Source organism: Sinocyclocheilus anshuiensis, unplaced genomic scaffold, assembly GCF_001515605.1.
Source record: "Sinocyclocheilus anshuiensis isolate Anshui unplaced genomic scaffold, SAMN03320099.WGS_v1.1 scaffold739, whole genome shotgun sequence".
NCBI lineage: Eukaryota > Metazoa > Chordata > Actinopteri > Cypriniformes > Cyprinidae > Sinocyclocheilus > Sinocyclocheilus anshuiensis.
Window position 1 is genome coordinate 772,603 of NW_015551105.1, and position 23,683 is coordinate 796,285.

General features: G+C 36.8%; 1 protein-coding gene across 1 annotated transcript in view; it reads right to left on the reverse strand.

The window, feature by feature from the left end:
- Positions 1–3,070: 3,070 nt before the first annotated feature.
- The window catches only part of LOC107662847 (phosphatidylinositol phosphatase PTPRQ-like), a 24,676-nt gene continuing 4,063 nt past the window's right edge, over positions 3,071–23,683 (reverse strand). The window contains exons 7-31 of the mRNA XM_016452962.1: positions 19,393–19,704; positions 19,030–19,305; positions 18,231–18,382; positions 17,990–18,131; positions 17,361–17,642; positions 16,284–16,607; positions 15,105–15,223; positions 14,835–15,021; positions 14,501–14,742; positions 13,878–13,944; positions 13,633–13,791; positions 13,141–13,360; positions 12,981–13,054; positions 10,077–10,176; positions 9,836–9,964; positions 9,145–9,171; positions 8,880–8,961; positions 8,580–8,670; positions 6,363–6,439; positions 6,118–6,252; positions 5,234–5,359; positions 4,709–4,857; positions 3,832–3,967; positions 3,584–3,707; positions 3,071–3,464 (exon numbers count right to left, since the gene is read on the reverse strand). Of these exons, the coding sequence (XP_016308448.1) occupies positions 3,427–3,464; positions 3,584–3,707; positions 3,832–3,967; positions 4,709–4,857; positions 5,234–5,359; positions 6,118–6,252; positions 6,363–6,439; positions 8,580–8,670; positions 8,880–8,961; positions 9,145–9,171; positions 9,836–9,964; positions 10,077–10,176; positions 12,981–13,054; positions 13,141–13,360; positions 13,633–13,791; positions 13,878–13,944; positions 14,501–14,742; positions 14,835–15,021; positions 15,105–15,223; positions 16,284–16,607; positions 17,361–17,642; positions 17,990–18,131; positions 18,231–18,382; positions 19,030–19,305; positions 19,393–19,704 (3,770 nt within the window). The 3' untranslated portion in view covers positions 3,071–3,426. The remainder of the gene's footprint in view (positions 3,465–3,583; positions 3,708–3,831; positions 3,968–4,708; positions 4,858–5,233; positions 5,360–6,117; positions 6,253–6,362; positions 6,440–8,579; positions 8,671–8,879; positions 8,962–9,144; positions 9,172–9,835; positions 9,965–10,076; positions 10,177–12,980; positions 13,055–13,140; positions 13,361–13,632; positions 13,792–13,877; positions 13,945–14,500; positions 14,743–14,834; positions 15,022–15,104; positions 15,224–16,283; positions 16,608–17,360; positions 17,643–17,989; positions 18,132–18,230; positions 18,383–19,029; positions 19,306–19,392; positions 19,705–23,683) is intronic.

Genomic DNA, 23,683 nt, shown 5'->3' on the forward strand with positions numbered 1-23,683 from the left:
TAAAATTAAATTAAATTAAAATAATAAAAATCTATTCAGTGAAAATCGTGACAGTCAAAATATCTGCAGTGATCTTCACAAGAAAAACAATATTTATTTCAAAACACAAATACTGTTGATTTCCAAATATACACACAACAAAACCGTATGTCATCTCCTGACACTCATTTGGCTTCATAATAATTTATGATAAAAAGATAAGTAACTTCTGAAAGAGCTTTACAGTTTTGTGAGATGACAGATTTCCTCACTTCCTGTGTAACACGAACAAATGGACAAAGCAATAAAAGACAAATGAACGACTTGAGTCATTATTTGCAAATGAATGAACATATAAAGTATGTGTTATCTCACTCTGCATCAGCTGTAGGATAAGTTAATGGACGGTGGATAGCAAAATAAAAGTATTCCGACTGAATAAATGAAAAAGCACCAGTCTGAAACTTCAGAGATGATTATGAAAAGATGATGTGTGAGAAATCTCTTTCAAACTTCACAGTTCCTGATTAGCAAAACATTCGCCATAGACATATACGTGACAAACAATAAAAAGTGCCGTTTTCTCCCATTCACTGTGGGTAAATTATCGTTCGTGTCAGATCTCAAACTGTTTAGACTAGCATAATGCCCCGTTCACACCAAGAACGGTAACGGTTGGTTATAAAAGTCGTTCTAACTAGGTGTGTTGATTTCAGTCTTAGAATGTTTCAACTAGTCGTGTAGTGTGTCCCTGCTTAGAGGACTCCAAACCAGACCACAACTGTAATAATGACGCGGTGGAAAGATGTCTTTGGGACGATGTCGAGGGCGCTTCTTTCCAGCTGATAAGCGATAAAAATATTGACTGTGAATAAAAACCATGATAAAAACCCAACCGACTGTAAAAGCGTGTGCTGCTAATAGCTTCACAGAAATAAGTTATGGCCCGCTGTGTGTAGTTGACATGACTTCAGCAAACAATTAGGTTTTAAAATGGAAATGATATCGTTATAACCACTTTTCAGAACTATTATATCCAGCTGATGAAAGAAAAAATAAAACACTGACAGTCTATCAGAATCTATTCGACTTTATAGAGCTCGAGCATTTAAAGTGGCAGACTACATTTATTGCTGCACGCGCTTATTAAGGGCTGAAACCCTATTGTAATTGTTAGAATGGTCAAGGATCAGCATTCTCCATTAAAAGTGATCGGGCAGTCGTAGAGACTTAGAGGGACGGTAGTACTCACACCGTCTACAATGTCACCAAGGCTCACCCCAATCGGCCTGATGGTGGTGCTACAGCAATCAAAAGTACGAAATCGCTCATAACTCTAAACCGTTAGTCGCAGGCTCAAGTGTCTTATTCCACTGGAATCCTTGGCTCACGACAGACAAAACGCATGCCTCGGGTTCGATCATCGAAATTTTAGTGTATTTAGGATTTTTTTTTAAAAACCTACTTTTGCGAACTAGCCCAAGGTTTTTCTCCTGATCAGAACCTGGAGAGTGAATATCAATAATTATCAAAAAAGATGAACTTTCGACTCAATGTCGCGACGGGACGCCAAAACGTAAGGGGCGGAGCCACTTTTACTAAAAAGCATATAACTCTTGAATGGAAAGAGATATCTTCACCAAACTTGGAACACACATGTAAAAGCTCAATCTGAAGTCACAATAAAAAAACCGTGAAGTTTGGCCACTTGGTGGCGCTATAACAGGGAAAAACAAAAATGGCTATAACTACGCACCTGTTATTCCGATCGACTTGAAATTGGTATGCAGTGTCTTTGTCCAAAGTGCCACAAGGATATTCATGTATCTCAAAAAACATGACCGCCATCAGCCAGTGAATTTTTACACCTATTAAACAAGGTTAACAGAGGCCGAACGGAACGAAACTCGGTGGGCATGTTCAACTCATGGCCCTAGGGGTCTGTACGAATTTTGAAAGAAATCGTCCACAAGGTGGTTCTAAAGAGTTTTATGCCTCTGTAATCAGGTGGTGTTTCACACACCCATACAATATTCATATCATTTGATAGATATCCTCATATTGAGCAACTTTGCCTCAAAAACCACTGCTGTCATTCAAATCATTCATTAAATATTCTTGATTATTTAAAAAAAACGACTTTTGCGAACTAGTCCTAAACTACTTTTGCGAACTATCTCAACCTCAGTATAAGCACTGCAGTATGATTCTCTGAATTCTAGATCAATAATCCAAAAAATAAATGTTGAACTTTACCTTTTGAGTAGCTATAACTAGGTCATTTTAGAAAAGGGGGCGTGGTCAAATATACCCAAAAGCCTATAAATTCTAAACGAAAACTCAAAACTTCACCAAACTAGATGAGCCCATGAGACAGATGATTCCAAATAATCATGCAAAGTTTTATGGAGATCGGACCGTAGGTGGAGCTATAACAGCCACAAATGTTAATAAACATAATATTTATATGATAAATTACCTGCAATTGACAAAAATGCTCTTTTTAATCATTGATTTATCTGGCTACAGGCTTGTTAAATAATACACAATGTCTTGTCCTTATGTGCTTAAATGTTTTAAAGTGCTTGAACCCCAGTAATCGCTGCTTGCAGCTATATTATTAAATAGTTATTGTCCGTTGGTGTGGACGCTAATGTAGCATCGGTCTTAGTATGAACGGGTCTTAAAAAGGATAGTCCACATAACTTTTACGATAACGGCATGGAGTTCGTTGGATTGGAATCTCTTTCAGAGTGATTTTTCCAGATGAACGCTATAAACATTGACAGATATTCCAAATCAATGCAATAAACATAACGTTATTCTCTGTTGATGTGGACCTATTGTTATATATTTTGTTCGTGGTGTAAGGAATACTATAACTAGGGATATGTTGATGTTCTGTGTGAATGCAATACTCTTCTGTTGTAATTATCTCATAATTTGTCCCCCAAAAAAAACCCAAGACCAAAAGAATCATTAAGGGAATCATTTTGCAAAACATCCTTATGACTCTCATCCCTAATAATTGCATTAATAATACATTTGACTACAGGACATAAAAACCCCACAATTTCTCACTCCAGTCTGCTGAATATTCCTACTTCCTTAAGAAACAGACATATTTTTGGTGTCTGTTCCATTTTGAGTCCATAAGTAGGTGGTGTGCCATATTCTAGGTAGAGATAAAATAATTGCAGAAGTTGGACAAGAACTTTAGAAAAAACTTTGATAGATGAGATTGTCTGGTGGATGTAAATGAGAGGTTGGAAGACTGAGACAATCCGTTTAGGTGAGAATATTTGAGTTTGCTTCTGAATCACTTCTGTATTCCTCGTTTATCCTTTGCTTAGCGTGTTTGGCCCCAGGGTCCAAAGTCCCAGCGTCTGGATTTTTAATGAGTGTGTCCCATGTCTCCTCACAGACTGACAGGAAACAATGTCCCTGTTACATAGTGGTCTCTTCCCACTCCAATTCTACATCACCTGAGAGAACAAACATGACAAAATACGTTTCCATCAAGACAAAGCAGAAGAATGACAGAGATCTTTAATCACCAGGCTCACTGCACTGCACAAGTCATTGACTGTAGGATGTATTTTACCCTCCATCGCATCCAGCGAGTCCATCTTCTCCAGAGCGGAGTAATTTACAAACCATATGGACTGACTGTTTCCTTTTGCAGACAGCAGATCCAGAGTGCTCTGATGCAGAAACATGTACTGAGCCTGAGAGAGAGGCACATATCAACAACATCTGAGCAGGAGAACATGATCATCTCACACAAGTCTACAGAGACTGAACTATTTTTGCAATATAAAGTGAAATCTGTCAATTTTTAAATAGGTTTACCAGGTTTTGCACCATGCACATCCTCTCACTGCGCAGCTCTGCGACCAGGCCATATATATCCACAAAATCATGATCCCTCACATGCTGAATGAGATGATCCAGGGCAATGAACACTCCAGTCCTGCCTACACCAGCACTGCACATACAGACATTACATCCATGTCTACAAAATTTACATATATGTGACCCTTTTTTGTGAAAAAGGGTCAATTTTTAGAAATTGAGATTTATACATCATCTGAAAGCTGAATAAATAAGCTTTCCATTGATGTATGGTTTGTTATGATAGGACAATATTTGGCTAACATACAACTACTTGAAAATCTGGAATCTGAGGGTGCAAAAAAATCAAAATATTGAGAAAATCGCCTTTAAAGTTGTCCAAATGAAATTCTTAGCAAAGCATATTACTAATCAAAAAAAGGTTTAATATATTTACAGTAGGACATTTACAAAATATCTTCATGGAACATGATCTTTACTTAATATCCTAATGATTTTTGGCATAAAAGAAAAATCAATAATTTTTACCCATACAATGTATTTTTGGCTATTGCTAAATATACCCCAGCGACTTAAGACTGATTTTGTGGTCCAGGGTCACATATGTAAAACTAAGACCATGAAAACACTTTTTTGTAACTTAACGTAAAACATAAAATAAAAAAATAACAAAAATAAAAAAACCTAATACAAAATAACTAAAATAAAAACTATAATATTATCTCGATGCAACTAAAATAACATTGGCCAGTCCTATGGAAGTCTGTTTTGCATAAGAGATTAAGATAAGATAAGATAAAAAACAAACATGCACCGGTAACTGTAAAGAAAAGCCTCAAGACTTCCTGTTAATCTAATGGGCAAATATACACACCTGCAGTGGACCACGTTGGTTGTGTTGTCATGGCCTCTGTGTGAGCGAACCGCTTTGACAAACTGGATGAGTGTGGAGCTGGACTCCGGAACGCCGTGTTCTGGCCATGAGGTGTAGTTAAAATGATGAACAATCATGTAACTTCCGTGCTGGAGAGAGAAAGAGAGAGAGGAAGGGCTAAATGTGTCCTTGGGGACTAATTATTTACCTAACCACCCACATTATTATTGTTATTGTGCATTTTTGGACTCATAGTAAGGCCACGGACATACTCAAGTATGCATATGCAGACTCAACTACACAATCAGCACATGCAAGCATGCGGTCCCATGGTACATACATTTTTGTGGCAATAAAAAAACCTCATTACTTCAGGGGGCGACAGAGATTTCTTTCAATTAAACTGGATGCCATTTAACTGGACGTATAAATTCAACAGGCTAGCAATAAACATGTCAGCAACTGATGCTCTGCTATGACAGCGGTTGATCTAAAAGATAAAAATGACATTGTAAACTATTTTACCCTCTCTACTCTGAGTGCCCGGACCGTCCAATCAGGATGCACGTCTTCTGTGAGTTTAGTGATTATGATGTCAGCAAAAACAGTGACGGGTTTATTGTGTTCTGGCCAGTACTGATGACAGCGGATCTAAAACATACAGCCACATTACATGCATAGTTTATTATTATGATGCATAGATTTCAGCAAATCACTGTCAAACTTTATTTGTTTTACTGTTTTAGTTGTGTTTTGGATATAAATTCTTCATATAGACCGACAAGGAGGTAAAATTAAATTAATATGGATAGAAGTCTGAATTAATTAACAGTATCTACATATTACACATACTCTTAAGTGTAAATAAAGTGTAAAAAGTTGAAAATAAATCATGTAAAATAAATAAATAACAAAAAAAACAAAACAAAAAAAAAACTAATTAATTCAGATGTACAAAATTTGATATTACTGTTTTTATTTTAATACATGAAACAACGTTGTAATGGTGGGTAGAAAATTTGCATATTTATAATATTTATACATATTTATATTTAAATAAACAGGTTTTATACATTAAATAAATACATAAAAGATACATTTTTCACTGTATAAATGAGTATACATACTTCTATTTAACGTATAAAATCCATTTATGCAGTGAAAAATATAAATATTATAAATATATCTGCCTTTATATTTTAGGAAGGAAGTCTCTCACAAAGACATTATGATATTTATGAGTCAATGGCATCAAAACTAGAGAAAAAAGTTCTTTGTTGGACTCCTTTGATTCTCCTATTACATCAGACTGTAAAACCTTAGAACATATTTTTAAGATAATATATAAGAGTATATACAAACATAAATCTAATGGCTAAATTGTTTTATTCAAACACACACATACACACCCGGCCCTTCTCAAAGCATTGAGTGAGCATGACGATGGTTTTGGTCCCCGTCTCCCAAATCATCCTCCAGAAGTCAGCGACAGTACTAGGCAGAGGACCCTGAGTGGCTATAAACTCATTAGGACACAGATAGCCCTGAGACACAGAGACAAGACACAGAACAGGAGCTTAGGCCAATTCAATTACAGTTGTTCCTCGGTATAAAAGAGAGACAGCTGATATGTGGGCTGCTCTCGAGCGCTTACAGAGACGAAGCTGGCATTGATGTAGTCCGACCCCGGCATTCCTGGCTCAGACAGTAACTTCACTCGGCTATTGTTATCTAAAAAAGACATGTTAAAATATGTGTTAACATTGACTACGTTTACATGGACATCAATAATCTAATTATTTACCTTATTCTAAATAAGCCAATATTATGATTATGGTGTTTACATGAGTTGCTTTTAGAATATTCCTTTCATGTTCCCGTTTTACATGTTATAGTACAAGTCGTGGCCTGAATGGTTAGAGAGTCGGACTCGTAACCCAAAGTTTGCGGGTTCGAGTCTCGTACCGGCAGGGATTGTAGGTGTGGGGAGTGAATGTACAGCGCTCTCTCCCACCTTCAATACCACGACTGAGGTGCCCTTGAGCAAGGCACCGAACCCCCAACTGCTCCCCGGGCGCCGCAGCTAAAATGGTTGCCCACTGCTCCAGGTGTGTGTTTACGGTGTGTGTGTGTTCACTGCTGTGTGTGTGCACTTAGGATGGGATAAATGCAGAGCACTAATTCCGAGTATGGGTCACCATACTTGGCCACATGTCACGTCACTCACTCACTCACTCACTCACTCACTCACTCACTCACTCACTCACATAGATCGATTAATGGCATACGTCATTACGTCACCACGTGACGCCATCCGACGTCCCCTCCGGAATTTCACGTATAAACATATAAGCTACGTCCCAAATGACGCACTATACACTATGCACTTATACACTATGTACTCAACCATGTAGTGTATGAATTATATAAGGTTATTTTGTCATTCATAAAGGGAGTCTGATAGCCCCTCCCCCTTCACTACGTAATTAAAGCTGCGACAGTTGAGTGCATGAAGTGTTCAACATTCCACACTTAGTTTTTTCGGTTATTTAAGTGCATCATCCGGGTATTTAAAGTGCACTTTTTCTTTTTGGAATTTTCAGTGTGAAAACACTACTCACACTATTTATACTACAAAACGTCATAGAATAGTGCATAAGTATGCGATTTGGGACGCACCTTGAGTTTGTCTTCGTTATGATGCCCTATACAGTTTTGGGTGTTTCATTTTTAATTTAGTGAAAGCTTCAAGTGCAGTTAATTATTTGTCATGCTGTACGTGCAAACAGACGACGGTGTTGTTGAAGCCATGCTCTTTTGTTTGCCGTCAAATGGTTGACCACTGCCGTGTGTGTATCCTGTCACAAAATGTTTACTGCACTTCAATAATGTGACTAAAATAGGAATACTCAACATGTCTTAATTCGATGACTTTAGCCGGATTAAGGTAATCAAAAATCTCTGTTTACATGGTAGAGTCTTAATCAGAGTATTGTCTTAATCGTGTTAAAATCGGAATATTGTTGTCCATGTAAACGTAGCGGTAGTTTACAGAAAGCAAGCCTGGTAAGTTTCAAAGAAATAAATATCTTAGAAATTAAAATTCTGTCATCATGTTCTTACTCTCATGTCATTCAGAACCTGCATGACTTTTTTTGGAACAAAAAAAACATTCTGAATAACAAAAACAAAAGCTTAAAAAAAACCTATAAAAGTAGTTCATGGGATAATTTCTAACTATGATATGATAATCTGTAGTAGCTTCTTATTGCATATTTACATTTGAGAAGATTTGGAGAAGATTCTCAACTAAGATCGGCTAAAATTTTGCTCTGTTCATCTTGCAAAGATGAATTTTTAATTAATACTTTTAATTCATTTTTTTTTTTATTAATACTTTTATTCTTTTATTTGTTACTTTTTACAAAAAGATGTCTAATTGTATCATGGTTTCCACAAAAAAAAAATTAAGCAGTACAACTATTTTCAAAATTGATAATAATAAGTAATGTTTCTTCAGCAGCAAATCAGCATATTAGAATGATTTCTGAAGGATCATGTGACACTGAAGACTGGAGTAATGATGCTGAAAATTCAACTTTACATCACAGGAATAAATTACATTTTAAAAGAAAACCGGTATTTTAAATTGAAATATAATTTCACAATGTTCCTGTTTTTACTGTATTTTACTTTTGAATAGTAGTGTAGCACACAAGTCATATAGGACACTTCTGAGGTGCTTTTATGTGCTTTTTGGAGCTTGACAGCCTGTTAAACCTCTCCTTTTGTGCTGCACAGAACAAAAAAAGTCTAACAGGTTTGAAATGAGTTACTAAACAATGACAGAATTCAATCAAATTTTTCCTACAGGGTTTAATGTTTGTGAAGCGATTTTTGGAGCGATTCCACGGCAGGTCAGCGTCTGATGTGGCCAGATCCTGAAGCAGCTTCGGCAGCTCCTGAAACACACAGCAGAAAATGTCCAATTATGAAACACACCAGGAAGAAAATCAATCAACCATAGAAAATATTCAGCAAAGTCATACGCTATTGAGCACATAACTCTATGTGTCCAATCAGAATGAAGTGTCACTGAAACTCATTTTTCAGTTCACCAGTACTTTCTTTCTCTCTCACCCCCCTACACACATTTACTACTAAAACTTACAGCAAACTCCTCCTGAAACTTGGCATTGTCATTGGCACAAAGATCTTCCACATGCTGAAGAAATGATTTCTTAGTGATTGGCCTGCAAATGTGTTAGGGAGAGATAAACAGAGCAGAAACATACCCACAAAACCATAACAATCATCATCTTTAGCATTATTACCACTACAGCAAGCATTATTTCTAACATACAAAGGAATAAGAAAAAAAAAAAAAATAATATAAGTAAAAAAAAAAATCAATCCATCAAGTCTCCTTCACTTACTTGAGAGATTTCCTGTAACTTAGCAGCCTGGAACATTAGACAATAGAGAATTATTATGAAATTGGCCTTGCACTGAAAAATTAGGTTACTTTTTCATTTCCAGTGATAAATAAGAAATTAATCTGTGTGAAGTTCACCACACGATATAATTAGAGGAAGACACACAAACATAAAACGAATCGGAGGGTCACTCCATGTGATCTTTCAGGCAGAACTACACAAAGCAGAACAGAACTACAGAGCAGCATTATGAAACCGAACAGCCCCAAATTATGGCAAAGCAGATAATTTAGTGCGGCATATTCATTCATAATAAAACATTCAACGCCAGTACTAACAGCACAACATGCAACTGGGAAAATAAAACGTGTAATCTTTAAAACGAACGAAAATACTGATACTACACATCACATGGGATCATGCATCATCTAAACACCAACATCTCTGTCTACTTACTGGATGACAAAAATCTCCTTCCTTCTAAAGAAAAAGGAGGAATACCTGAGAACAGAGGATAGTGCAAGTGTTTGAATGGATTAGTGAGAGTGAATGAATGAATGAAAGGATGAGTGAGTGAGTGAGCCAATGAATAAATTAGTGAGTGAGAGAGAGAGAGCAGAAGACAAAATGACATATAAACACAGATAACTAAAGCCCACTGCTCATGTACAGCATGTGGACGATGTCTCACCGGTTAATCTTCTCCTCTTTGAGGTCCAGGTCGGCCACTGCAATGAGCTGATCCAACTTGAACTTGGTCTCAATGATCTCAGCCTCGCGTGGAGAGTATGTCCCACCTTCCTTCTGCCTGCGGTGGATCCTAGGATCGGAGAGAGTGAGTCCAGTTGTTAAACTAGGAAAACCAGGGGCCTTTTGCGAAATACTACTGGAGTATGTTGTTGCATCCCTATTTACAACAACACTCAACTTACCTGACAGATCCATATATAATCAGAATTAAAAACAACGCCAGGAAAAATGACAGCAGGACTCCAAGAATGATCTGCTCATCTCTGGTCAGCAGGCGGTTATCTGAAATCAGTCAATATTTATACACAGCAGAAGCAGTACTTGTTCACATTGAAATGTACTGTTCTACAAGCCCAGCATTATAGAAGGTACACGTATAAGAACATAAGTACATTTTTAATGGATTTAAATTAAATGTCTTGAAGAAATGCTCACCAAGGCTACATTTATTTGATCAAAAAATATAGTAAAAACAGGAAAATTGTGAAAAATTATTACAATTAAAAATAACTGTTTTCTATTTTAAAGGGGTCATATGATGCGATTTCAAGTTTTCCTTTCTCTTTGGAGTGTTACAAGCTGATTGTGCATAGATAAGATCCCTGAAGTTGCAAAGACTAAAGTCTCAAAACCAAAGAGATATTCTTTATCAAAGTTAAGACTCTGCCACGCCCCCCTAAAACGGCTCTTTCTAACACGCCCCCACATATCTACCTCACTATGTGGAAATATTAGCATAATGCACCCAAATGTGCACGCAAAGAAAGAAGGCGTGGTTTCAGTAACTGCAGTTAGTGTTGAAGCAGCCATGTCAGGGAGATGCTGTGTGTTTCTAGGCGAAAGCAAAAGCACTTTATTTGGCCTTCCGAAAGTAGATGCATTTAGGAATCTTTAAGATTACTTACAACAGAACAGCAATGCATTTTATGGACGACCGTTTCGTGAACCTAGGAGAGGAGGTAATTCTGACTTTGCTATGACTATCTGGCGCTTCTGAATCAGCTACTGTTTTGTTATTAGTTTAAGTATTTGCTATTGACTGTTCAAATGCGGAGTTTTGTGCATCGTGTGTGTGTTTGTGTGTGCGTGCGTGTGTGTGTGAGAGAGAGCGAGAGAGACCAGCTTCATCACTGTCTGTCACACGACTTTAAAAATGCATCATATGACCCCTTTAATATATTTTAAAATGTAATTTATTCCTGTGATGCAAAGCTGAATTTTCAGCATCATTACTCCAGTCTTCAGTGTCACATGATCCTTCAGAAATCATTCTAATATGCTGATTTGCTGCTCAAGAAACATTTCTTTTTATTATCAGTGTTGAGAACAGTAGTGCTGCTTCATATTTTTGTGGAAACCATGATGAATATAAAGTTCAAAAGAACAATTTATTTCAAATAGATTTTTTTCTTTTGTAACCATTTTTTTGATCAATTTAATGTGTCCTTGCTGAAAAAAAAAGTCTTAATTAAAATGAAATGGTAGTGTACATAAAAAAGGAGAAATGCTAACCAAAATATCATAAGACAATATACAATTATTTCTATTTGCAATTTTAGGGGAAAAAAATAAATATTAAAAAGTAAAAGTAAGATAACATACTGTAAAGTTATATAAACACATTTTAAACTGTGTCAATAATTTATAAAATAAATAACTGAAAAGTAAAAAAATATATAAAAGTTGTAATTAGTAAAAAAAAAAAAAAAAGGAATAGAAATATTTTAAAATTAAAAAACAGAAGGGGTGCAATGATTTAATCACCCTCAAAGTTGTTATATGTCATATCTGTACGACTTACTTTCTTCTGTGGAACACAAAAGAAAATTGTTTTGTAGAATATCTGTTCTTTTTTTTAATATAATGAAAGTGAATAAGGACTGGGGCTGCCAAGCTCCAAAATTAAAAAAACACCATAAAAGTATCATAAAAGTTGTCCATACGATTAAACAATGACAGAATTGTTATTTTTTAGGGGTGCGCCGATCCGATATTCAGGATCGGTATCGCTCCGATAATGGCATTTTCCTGCTGGATCAGGGTATCGGTCAGCTGAGACTGATCCAAATCCGATATAGTGCGTATACTATTCTGTGTTATTGTTAAGCCCCACGAAAGCCACAAAAACATTAAGCACCATAAAGTTTCCGTGCACTATATTTCAAGTGTTCTGACACCGTTCCATAGTTTAATGTGAGGTACAGATGAATATTTAAGTCATTAAATTCAAGTTCACGTAAGCCCTTCTCTCCGCTGCAGCTGTCAGTCATCCTCTATTCAGCGTTCAAGCTGCGCGTCGAGTTCAGTTACGACAGTCAAGACTACGAAACTTTTGCGCAATGAAAGATTGTTAATAGCCTTTCTTGTTCTGTCTCATCTATCATATGTTGCTGCCTCATTACTGTGCTATAAATGTAAAAGAAATGTATTTAATTTATTGCATATATTTATATATAATTATATTTACTTGTTTTTCATGAATGTATATTACAATACAAAGAGCAATGTGTAACATTTGACCAGATTACACCCATTTACTTTTATTTTTTCCCCCACTAAATAATGTTTTTTCTCTAAATGTTTAGATTTTATAAAATTATTGTGAACTCATCATTTTTGTAGACTAACTTTTGCTGCTGAATTATCCACTAACCTAGTTTATAATAGTATTTTTCTCAGATTATGATTATATATTTTTTTATTTGTTATTTTTCTTTATAATGAAGTTGTCTATATTTAGTAGATTGTGTGTAATACACAAAAGAGTGATGATCAGGCCAACACACACTGAGGTATAGAAATAAAAAATAAAAAAACTGTGCTGGTATCGGATTGGTATCGGTATTGTCCGATACTCAGAACTTTTGGTATCGGATCGGGATCGGTTCTGAAAACATGGTATCATGCCACCCCTATTATTTTTGGGTGAACTATCTCTTTAACTCAATGTGAAAAATACTGAAAGTATATAAAAAAAACAATACTGAAAGTACGAAAATCTGAGAGGGAAAATGTAAGCGAGACATCACAGCTGGTCTCGGTGCATTAATATTGTAACAGTCCTTGTGTGCTACTTGCGTCCATACCTGCTGTTCTGACCCTATCTGAGTACTCAGAGTCTGTGTACTGCCCACGGATGTTTGTTGCCCGAAATTTGAACCTACAATACAAAAAATAAACAGTTGGAAACAGGTTGGATTAAAATATTTACAACACAGATTAGTTGTGTGTGCCTATGTCTCTCACACATAATATGTTTTGGGTTTGAGGGGTCCATTACAAAGTGTCTTGGCATCTTCAGACAGGCAGCCCTCATCTGCTCCTATAATGTATGTTTTAGTGTTTGTGCTCATGCGCTCTGCTTTCTCCAAGCACTTTGGGTTCAAGAAGCCCTCGTCGGTCAGGTACGGTGCGGTAGGGTAGAGGAAAACACTTTTCCAGTTTGACAGATTACCGTAGTCCATCACTGCATCAACATTAGAACAACAAGATACCAATAAACCTTTCTAATGTTTTGAAAGAAGTCTCATTTGGTCACCAAGGCTGCATTTATACGTTAATATTGTGAAATAATATTCTGAATATATTTTAAAATGTCATTTTAAAATAATTTTCATTTCTTTACTGTCACTTTTGATTAATTTAATGCATCCTTGCTGAATAAAAGTATTCATATCTTTTAAAAAAATCTCCTTAAAGTGCCATTATTGCTAGTGTTAAATGTCATTTTTTTAATACCTGCTGGTTCAGAAACAATGACCTGGACTTTTTGGATTGGTCCATGGTCATCTGCAAAGAAACACTCAGGCATCTCAATGGTGATGGTCTTGGAGGTAGAGATGATGACACCTGCGTTGTTCAGAGCAGCCCGCGGCCTCCTCGACGGTTTGGGTGGTGCTAAATAAACCCGCCAGAATCTTAAAATGACAGACACTTCAGCAAAATACTATAGCTAACTAACAAAGCATTAGGTTTTCTCATACCTTTCACACCTGTGGTGACCTGAACCTCTGAACTTGGTCCTAAACCTGCTCCATTCACAGCTGCTATCTACAACAAGTACAAAACAAATGCATTTAGCCTAATTGTGGAAGTCAGCAAACAGCAACAAGTACCATTCCATGCAGGTGAAGTTTTAGTATTTAAAACTAAAAGGAATAAAAACATGATTTAAAAGACTGATGCAAATATTGCTTTCCATTTTGGTGCTGCCTTCTCTGTTGTTACCTAGATACAGCTTTAAATAGCTGCCGCCAGTGCTCACAGTGGTATCAGATGATGCAAACGTACTTCAGTTCAGTACACTCTCAGAAAAAAAGGTACAAAAGCTGTCTTTTGGGGGGGGGGGTACTCTTAATATGTACCTTTAAGGTACTAATATGTACTATTTAGGGGTAAATAGGGTACAAAGATGTATCTTTTAGCTTTTGTACCTTAGGGTACTGCCCCAGTGACGGCTTTGTAGCTTTTTTTGCCTTTGAGTGTATGAAAGAGACCTGTGCATGTAAAGGAAGAGGCTGGAGATGCACTTTGGAGCAAACAATCAAACCAAGTGAAAAAATGTTGGTGTGAACGCTCCTAAAATGTTTAGGTTTTAGTTTCCTACCCTTATGCTGTAATTGAATCCACCCTTCAGTCCATCTATAATGGCCGTCATGGTATTATTAGGGTTGCTGATCACAGGCAGGCTGTTGATGTAGAAGTCCAGTTGTCCGTTGCGATAGATGGCGACATGGTAAGCACTAATGTTTCCGTTCGGCTCATCCGGTGGAGAGAACGTTACATAAACACGTGTCACTTCCTCTGGGATCACCGTCAATGTCACGTTTTTGGGAGGATCTTTGGGCTCTGGGAAAACATGACCATGAATGTCACAAATAAGTCATGCATGCATGCATTCAATGGATATCTGATAATCAAGCATGCACAAACATCCTCACCGTCCTCCAGGGTTCTGGCGAGGACGGGTTCAGATGCTTTGCCGTCTGTGCGAGCATCGGAAAGCTGTCCCGTGAAGGCGGTGATGGTAATAGAGTACAGGGTAAATGCAGTCAGGTTCCCGACAACCACCGCCCTGATCTCCTCTGAATACCGCACTAGGCTTATGTTATATCCCGAACCGTCCAACTGAAAGAGGACAAGGAGAAACTGAAGCAGAAACTTTCAGAAAGTCAACAGATGAACAAGATTTCTCAAGTTTATGAACTCACAGCAGTGATGTCAATGATGTATGAGGTGGGCCCTGAGATGACCGACGGTTCGTCCCACACAATCTTTAACCCAGTGGGAGAAGGAAACACTGATATGGCACTAGGGGGGGCATCAGGGTCTAAGACAAAACAAATAAGGGTTTGCTATATGCATATGACAACCCAAGGGAAAATGATATAGCTCAAAAAATCAGGAGACTTAATAAACGTTTCCTCTAAGCTGTACTTCTCATATTGCTCCCACGTAGACCAAAGAACGCTCTCTGCAAAAGGCAAATACTTAAAAATGTGTGGAAAAAATGTCGATCTCGAGAGTTCTTGAATCAAAGCTAATGGATTGGGCAGCGTTTCAACAATATTGGCCATTGATTTCCAGTATGGAACTAAAATCGTGAGAATGCAGCACTGATTCACAAGATCCCTGAACACTGCAGAGATTTCATAGCAGTGTCAAACAGAAGTGAAAGACAAATGATGTATTCCAAACACAGTGAAGCTCACAGAGGCCATGCAAATATTAATATCTCGTTGCTTGTCTCAGAAAAACAAGAAAAATAATGTTTGGCCTCTAGATATATTTTCTATTTATTTCCTTTTTTTTTTTTTGGAAACTATAGACAAATTTTGGAAAAAAGTAAAAAAATTACTTATATATTTAAATTTTTAAATTCATTTAAAAAAATATATAGACAAATAAAAAAGAAACAAAATTACAAATATTATATATATATATAAAACACTTTTTCTATATATTTCTATATTTTTAGTTTTTTAGAAACTATACTAAGTTTTTTTTTTTTAAGTTTTAAAATAAATATGCGTTTTAAGTATTAGCCTGGCCTCAGAATTTTCTTAGGAACAATAAAACAGACACAACTGAATTGTAGACATACAGTGAGAGTATAGAGTCAAAATCAAAGTGGATAGTGATCTGAAAAAAAAAAATTGAATGAGAAATGTTTAAGTTTATATTGAGATCTGACATTGGTAAGATCTCTTCTGAAGCTCGAGAGAAGACATGTGAGACTAGGATCTTTTTCTCAGGGGAAACATCTGAAAAGTGGGCGACTCATGCAAAAGTCTCCTATTTCTGTCTAGAATAAACATACGAGATATTAAACATCTCATTTGTGATTTTTCTTTCTTATGGGAATATGTTTATGCGCATGTGTAACATACTTCCTACGAGTGTCTGTGTGTGGATCCAGACGGAGGGTTCTCCGGCTCCTGCCCTGGTGAACGCCACCAGTCTGATACGATACTCTCTATATTTCAGCAGAGGGGAAAGTGTGACTCCACTGGTTTCTCCTTCAACCCACTCCACAAGCCCACTCTCCACGCAGGACTCCATATGCTGCTTTTGCTCACAATTTCTTGCCAATTGCTGAATCTCTACATTATAACCCTGCAACAGACCAGGAACATGGACGGGACGCTCCCAGCTCAGAGACACACTGTCAGAGGTAACGTCCATTATGGTCAGCAACTGGGGGGGACCAGGAACTGCAGAAAGAGAAAGAAACGATCTGTATGAGCATGTCTGTGCAGAATGAGTTACATGCCGAAGTTTAATACTGTTAGGGTTTTTTCAAATCCTAAGTGTAAACAATCAATACGACTGACAAACTTAAAAGAACAGCTCACTCAAAAATGTAAATTTGCTGACATATTTCTCACCCTCAAGCCATCCAAGATGTAGAAGAGCTTGTTTCTTCATCAGAATAGATTTGGAGAAATTTTGGCTAAAATACAGAGTATTTTCGCTAAAATACAGAGTCCTCTATTCATACTATTGCTTTCTCCAGTGAGAAAGTCATCCTGTCTGAATCAGGAGAGAAATATGCACCGTTTACAAGTGAAAACAGTCCAAATGTTGTGGATTTTGATGTGAGAGGACAACAGGGGATGGACTTTTTCACTGGAGGACGAGTTATTATGGACTCATATTTTTGACATCTTAATGATGGATTTATTTCTTACAAACACAGCTTTTCACCTCACAATACATTAACTGATGGACTGGAGTGGTGTGGATTACTTCTGAATTATTGTGATGTTTTTATCAGTTGTTTGCACTCTCATTCTGACGGCACCCATTCACTGCAGAGGATCCATTTGTGAGCTAGTGATGTAATGCTACATTTCTCCAAATCTGTTCTAATGAAGAAACAATCTCACCTACATCTTGAATGGCCGGAGGTTAAATCTTCAGCAATTTTTCATTTTTGGGTGATCTACTCTTTTAAGACATGTTACCTGACTCTGGTGGAGTGTGTGCAGTGCAGTTGGTTTCTTCCCCTATTCCGGCTGAATTAACTGCAGCCACGCTGATGACATAGAAAACGTCAGGCAACAGGCCAATGAAAGTGTGCGCCACTTTGTGTGTGAGCATGAGAGGATGAGCCTCCTCCTCCAGAGTTCCAGAGCGAATGAGGTAGTACAGAATCTCTCCATTAGAATGAATCGGAAGCTCCCATTCCATGTACACTGAATTCCAATCCAATCCAGAGCAGGTTAGATTCCCAACGGCATCTGACACTGAAACATACACACCAACAGCACAGATATATCTTAATTTCTTCTTCATTTGATCTCTAAGGCTTTGTATATGTTTTTTTTTTTTTTTTGTATTTGTATAGTTTTAAAATTTGAAATATCAAACAAATTCCAAATTCTAATTTCAAAGCCAAGACTAAAAGAATTAAAACCTAAAGTTTAATAAAAGTTTCAACTTTCTCAATTTCTTTTTTTTTTTACATTTTATGTAAGATTGTTTTTCGCATTGACAATAATAAGGATTGTTTCTTGAGCACCAAATAAGTATATTAGAATAATTTCTGAAGGATCATGTGACACGGATGGATGGATGTGTGAGTGTTTATTACCTGATTCATTGGTAGTGAATATGACAGGCAGGCTGTACTGATCCCCATTTCCTGCTCTAGTGAATGCGCACACGCTGATTTCATATGAATTATAAGGTCTAAATCCACTCAGTTCTGATTTTGTGGACGCATCCGATGAGTTCTTGGGTAAACAGAGGCATATGAAGTTTAATTTACACACATGAAAAACATGAGAACAGAATCACATATACTGTATTACATAGACATAGGGGTATACTACCTGATATCTGAAAGTGTATGTGTTTAGTTCGAGTATTCGGAATCCGTAGTGCTGGACGATTCCATTTGGCTCTGGACTAGGTTCCCACTGAAGCCACACTGAATTCAAAGTGTGGTTAAAAATAATCAGATCGTGTGGTGGAGACATTGGGACTGGACACACAAAAAGGATATAATACATTAGACACATTAAGTCTGCAGTGCACATTTATAATTGTATGAATTTGCAAAGTGGGATATACAGATTTGAAATTTCAGACTTAAGATTTGAAGTCTTCCCTTGGACTCCAACAATAAAAAACGTGGTTTAACCATTTCAGGGTCATTGCCCTTAGAGAGAAAATTAGTTGTGATTTAAAAACAACAGAAACAACACTATAGAGGATTGGGATAAACTTAATGATGCACATTTGAAACCATCTATTTCTTAATTTAAACATTTATTTTTACTATTATCTATATTTTATTATTATGATTATTTATACTTTTTTTTAAATATTTTTTTCTTTAAGACTTTGGCAACTGTAATTTGTTGTTGTTTTTCAACTTTTACTTCAAATTTCAGTTTTTAAATTTCAAATGTCAAATTCTGAATTCAAATTTCAAAGCCATGCCTTAAAGATTCAAAGTTGAACAAAAGTTTACATTTTCAAAGATCAAACAACAGGCTTTTCAATTTTTCTGTTTTTAAATATTCAAATATCAAAACAAATTCCAAATTTGAATTTAAATATTACATTTTGGAAAATCTTTTAAACAGATCAGTTCCCCTAGAATAGCAATAATTATATGTCTCTGACCTGCTTCATCAGTGTGCAGTGGAATAATCACAGAGGGCCCGACACCTATGCGGGTGACCGCAGCGATGGAGAGATTGTAAGGTGTAAATGGAGTGAGTTCTGAAAGCATTAGGTGTGTTTCAGTGGTGTAGGTTTTGTTGACGGTCCCAGGACCCTGTAAAACTAGAGCATAATCTAAAATCTCGCCATTGGCCTCTACTGGGGGGAACCATGATGCATGGATGGAGGTGCTGGAGAGATTCCTACTAGCTCCAGGCAACGGAGGAGAACTTGGCACTGTCAAAACACAGACACACAAGAGTTTTCAATCAATAAGTATGCTTTATATCCATGTGCATGTTAAATACAGGAAGTGACGCGTACCGTCTTCATCTGTTAGCAGGAGTAGCATTGCAGTGTGGTTTACGGCAGATCCTGCACTGGTTGCAGGGGTGACTTTTATGATGTAGGGAAAATACTTCCTGAGCTTGGTGAAGAGGAAGATGTTGTCTGTGGTAGTTTTGGTGATAGTGATGTTGACTGTGCGGTTAATGGATGGGTGGGTTGTTCCCGCCTCTTGGAGGCTCAGCTGATAGAAGACTCTGCCGTTGGGCTCCAGAGGAGGGTCCCAGCTGATCACAACAGCCGTAGAGCTGTAGATCGTAGCGGTGAGGTTGTGGACTGGACCACTCGGCACTGCAGCAGGGGGAGGGTGTGGAAGAGATACAGTTAATAATATATGAATATATATAATATATGAAGAACGGCCAACAGTTACACTTTAGAACAGGGAACAAATCACTGCAGTCTAAGTAATAGATGTTGGTTCAAGTGCAACTAAGAAATGGAATGAGGCTTTGTTCCCCAATCTAAAGTAACAAAATTAGGGTTTATCTCATGAAAGCTTGCAATGTCAGGACATATTTCACCTCAAAAAAAACAAAAAAAAACTGTATTTACATTAAAAAATTAAGACTGTTGAAGGACTATTAAAAGGTAGAGATCATAAAAAATAAAAAAGATCAAAAAATCATAAATGTTCTAAAATTGACTTTATACGAAATAAATAAATAAATCATTTTGAATTAATTAACAAATTAATATTTTTAAAATAATGATCATGATATACATTTATGGTCTTATTTTAATATAAAATATATATATATATATTTTTAAATCTTGGAGTGAAATATGACCCAGATATCGAGATTTACCCATTAGATGTACAAAGAACTATCCTTTTAATTATTTAATTAATTAATTTATGCTTAAATAAAGCATAAATGGCACACTGCAACATCAAACCAGTCAACGATTCAAACCAGTCAACAATTATTCTGATTAAAAGCAGTGAAGATAAATGATCCATCTTAAACCAAGAAATTAAAATATTCATTAAAAAAATACAAAAGCACACATACAACACACACATGGACATGATATTCAGCAATTACACACGTCTGTGAGTCTGTGGAAATGAAAAATGGTAAATAAACTCCGGCACAGCGTCTGCAAAATCGTCAAGAGTCAAGATCACAGATATAGGAAAGAAGAGAGAAGCAGAGGAAGACAGGCTGATTGTGTTAGTAGGAAAATCCATCTGGAGCATGTTCTGTGTCTGAGATATTGCTTTGTGCTGAAGTGAGCTGCTGAAGCTGGGTGATTCTCCAGTAACTGCAAACCGATCAGACACAATCACTCACAAAGAGCCAAACAGGACCATGGCATTATTTATTCATATAGAACACTTTCAAAATCTCAGACACCAGGGAAGAAAAACCTTCATTTGTTTCAGAAGGTCACCTCTGCACCGTTTTTCCCAAAATCACACAAAAACTGCTTATTATGACTCTTACATAAAACCTTGGCATGTGGTATAGATTCTGAAATCAGGTCATCATATTCATATAAGCACATATGGTATGAAATAACTCATTTTAGGAGAGCACAAATGCGAGAGCTGTTGACATATATTAAAAGCATAGAGCTATAAAAATAAAGCATATAGCTGCTTCATGAGAAATGTTTGGGTTTATAGTGAGATCTCTGACCTGCAGATTTTGGCAAATCTGAGCACAGTTTGAGACATTGTTGAGATCTCTTTTAAAAAGCATACGACATTACTGGGCTCTTTTTCTCAGGACAAACATCTGAGAAGCAGGAGACTTTAGCAAAAAAAAAAAAAAGTCTCCAATTGCTCTCGAACAGTTTTATGATGTTTCTTAAGTGAAACTGACACATTTACTATATTCTCGAAGCCAAATATATAACATGTTGCATAATGTACCCAGAAACGTACAGCAACGTGCTATTTTCTATTTTCAACAAATCCTGTGAGAGGAAATGCAAGCTGGGATAGTCTAGAGACCGACAAATAAAAGGCTTTGAGACCAGACCAACTCGGTTTCGTGGTGAGGACTCAACAATCCCAGTTTGCAGCTTGAAGGAAGTTGTCTCCTTTCACAAAATGTGCTGAATGTGTGCTGTGTGCATGCATGTGGGTGTGTTGATGAGTTTCAGTGTGATTTTTTTGGGAGTGTAATCTGTTGGAAAAGTGGTGCAGAGCTGCGCTTCTCCCCTGAGTGTGTGAGGAGACTGACCGTCCTCTAACATGGTGAAGTTTAGATGGGGACTGAACACTCCCCCATCACCAACTGAAGTGCTGGAACTCATCCATACACTGTATTCCTGTCCTGCCTTCAGATCAGACAACACCCACCAGTGCTCTGAACCCGGAACCGTCTACAGAGAGAGAAAGAGAACATGGTCATTCACTGCACGACTGAATCAGCATTTCATTCGGAGTTTAAAATGTGTTTATGTGTTTAGTTGGTCTAGCTATTCATATAGATATTAAGGCCCAATCCCAATTCTACCCCTTAGCCCTTCCCCTTTCTCCTACCCCTCCGTTTCGCGCGTTCACGTGAAGGGGTAGGGGTGTCTCGATTCTCTTTTGGTTGGAGGGGTAGGGGGGATTATTTTCACCCCTATCCCTTGACACTCTGTTTCAAGGGACAAGGGGAAGGGGTAGGCGGAGGGGTAGGGGAAGGGGTATAAAATAGAATTGGGATTGGGCCTAAATCTTTTGTAAAAAGTACTGTGGTGGTTCCATGGTACAAATGAAAGTATCAGATGATAATATAATAAACCATTACATGTACAGATGTGGGCTTAACTGTGTCAGAAAGCACAAAAATTCAATTAATTAATAAATCGATATATATTCTAATACTTATCATTAATAAATTCATTATTTTTCAATAATTATCATTGCAAAAAATTATCAATTTATATAAACATTTCTATTTATATTTAAATAAAGTGACATATTTATTCATTTTATTTTAATATATAATAAAAAAAAATTAAATCTTGGAGGGAAATATGACCCAGAGATTAAAAAATTCACCCATTTGCTGTATAAAGAACAATCCTTTTAATTAATGAAACATTTAATTAATAAATGTATGCTTTGATAAGTTATGTATTTACACGGTCCAAACTACTTCAAAGAATACTATTAAATGGTACATTTTCAAAAAAACATGGTACTTTGTGCTACATATTTCTTTCTTCACAACTGATCATGACAGTAAAACCTGTCAAATGTATCTAGTGAGGACATCAACACAAGAAAAACACAGTATATTAGAATGATTTCTGAAGGATCATGTGACACTGAAGACTGGAGTAATGAAGCTGAAAATCCAGCTTTACATCACAAGAGTAAATTTTGAAATATATTCAAATATTCAACATTCAAAAACAGAATGCCACCACGTTTAGTGTCTCCAAAAAGATCAATACTCATCTGTGTGAGTGTATACAGTATACCTGATAATACTCGGTATAATTGTGGATGTAGTAGATTGTGTAGTATTGGATGACGCCGTTGGGTTCGTTCAGAGGACTCCAGCTGAGACACACTGTAGTGGTAGTGAGGAGTGTGTATGACACATTCTGTGGAGGGTCAGAGGGGGCTGCAAAACAGAGAAAGGATTTACTATAATGACTATGAGGGCAATGCGGTTTCATGATATTGTGGTTCTTTTTCAAAACCTAGTGAGCTGCCTCGCTCTCTAGGCTAAATGAAACTAAACCTTATAACAGACGTCCAGAAAGAAGTTAAATGTTCTGTTATTTTCTATTAATATTTTTTAGTACCAAGTAAAATATACTCTTTCAATCTTTCAAAATTTCAGGGTTGGTAAAATTTTGAAAGAAGTCTCTTAAGCTCACCAAGGTTGCATTTATTTGAGCATTTGTTCACAATTTCATATAACTGTTTTTTATTTTAATATATTTTAAGATGTAATTTATTACTGTAATGTAATTTACTTATGTACATCTGATATTTCCCTCATCTCCAAATGTTTTCACAGTTCATTCTAGGATACTTGCGATGCTGCTATAAAGTGTTGTCTAGGTGGTTTGGAACAGAATGTGTTTGTGTTCACCTGATTCTATGGTACTGAATGTGATGTAAATCAGCATTCCTCCAACTCCGAGTCGAGTCCAGCTGCTCACGGAGGCATTGTACTGACCCAGTCCATCCACACTCACCACCACTGACGTCTCCGTCACATTGGCGACAAACTCAGAGCTCAGATTCCTAATACACACACACACACACACACACACACACACACACACACACACACACACACACACACAC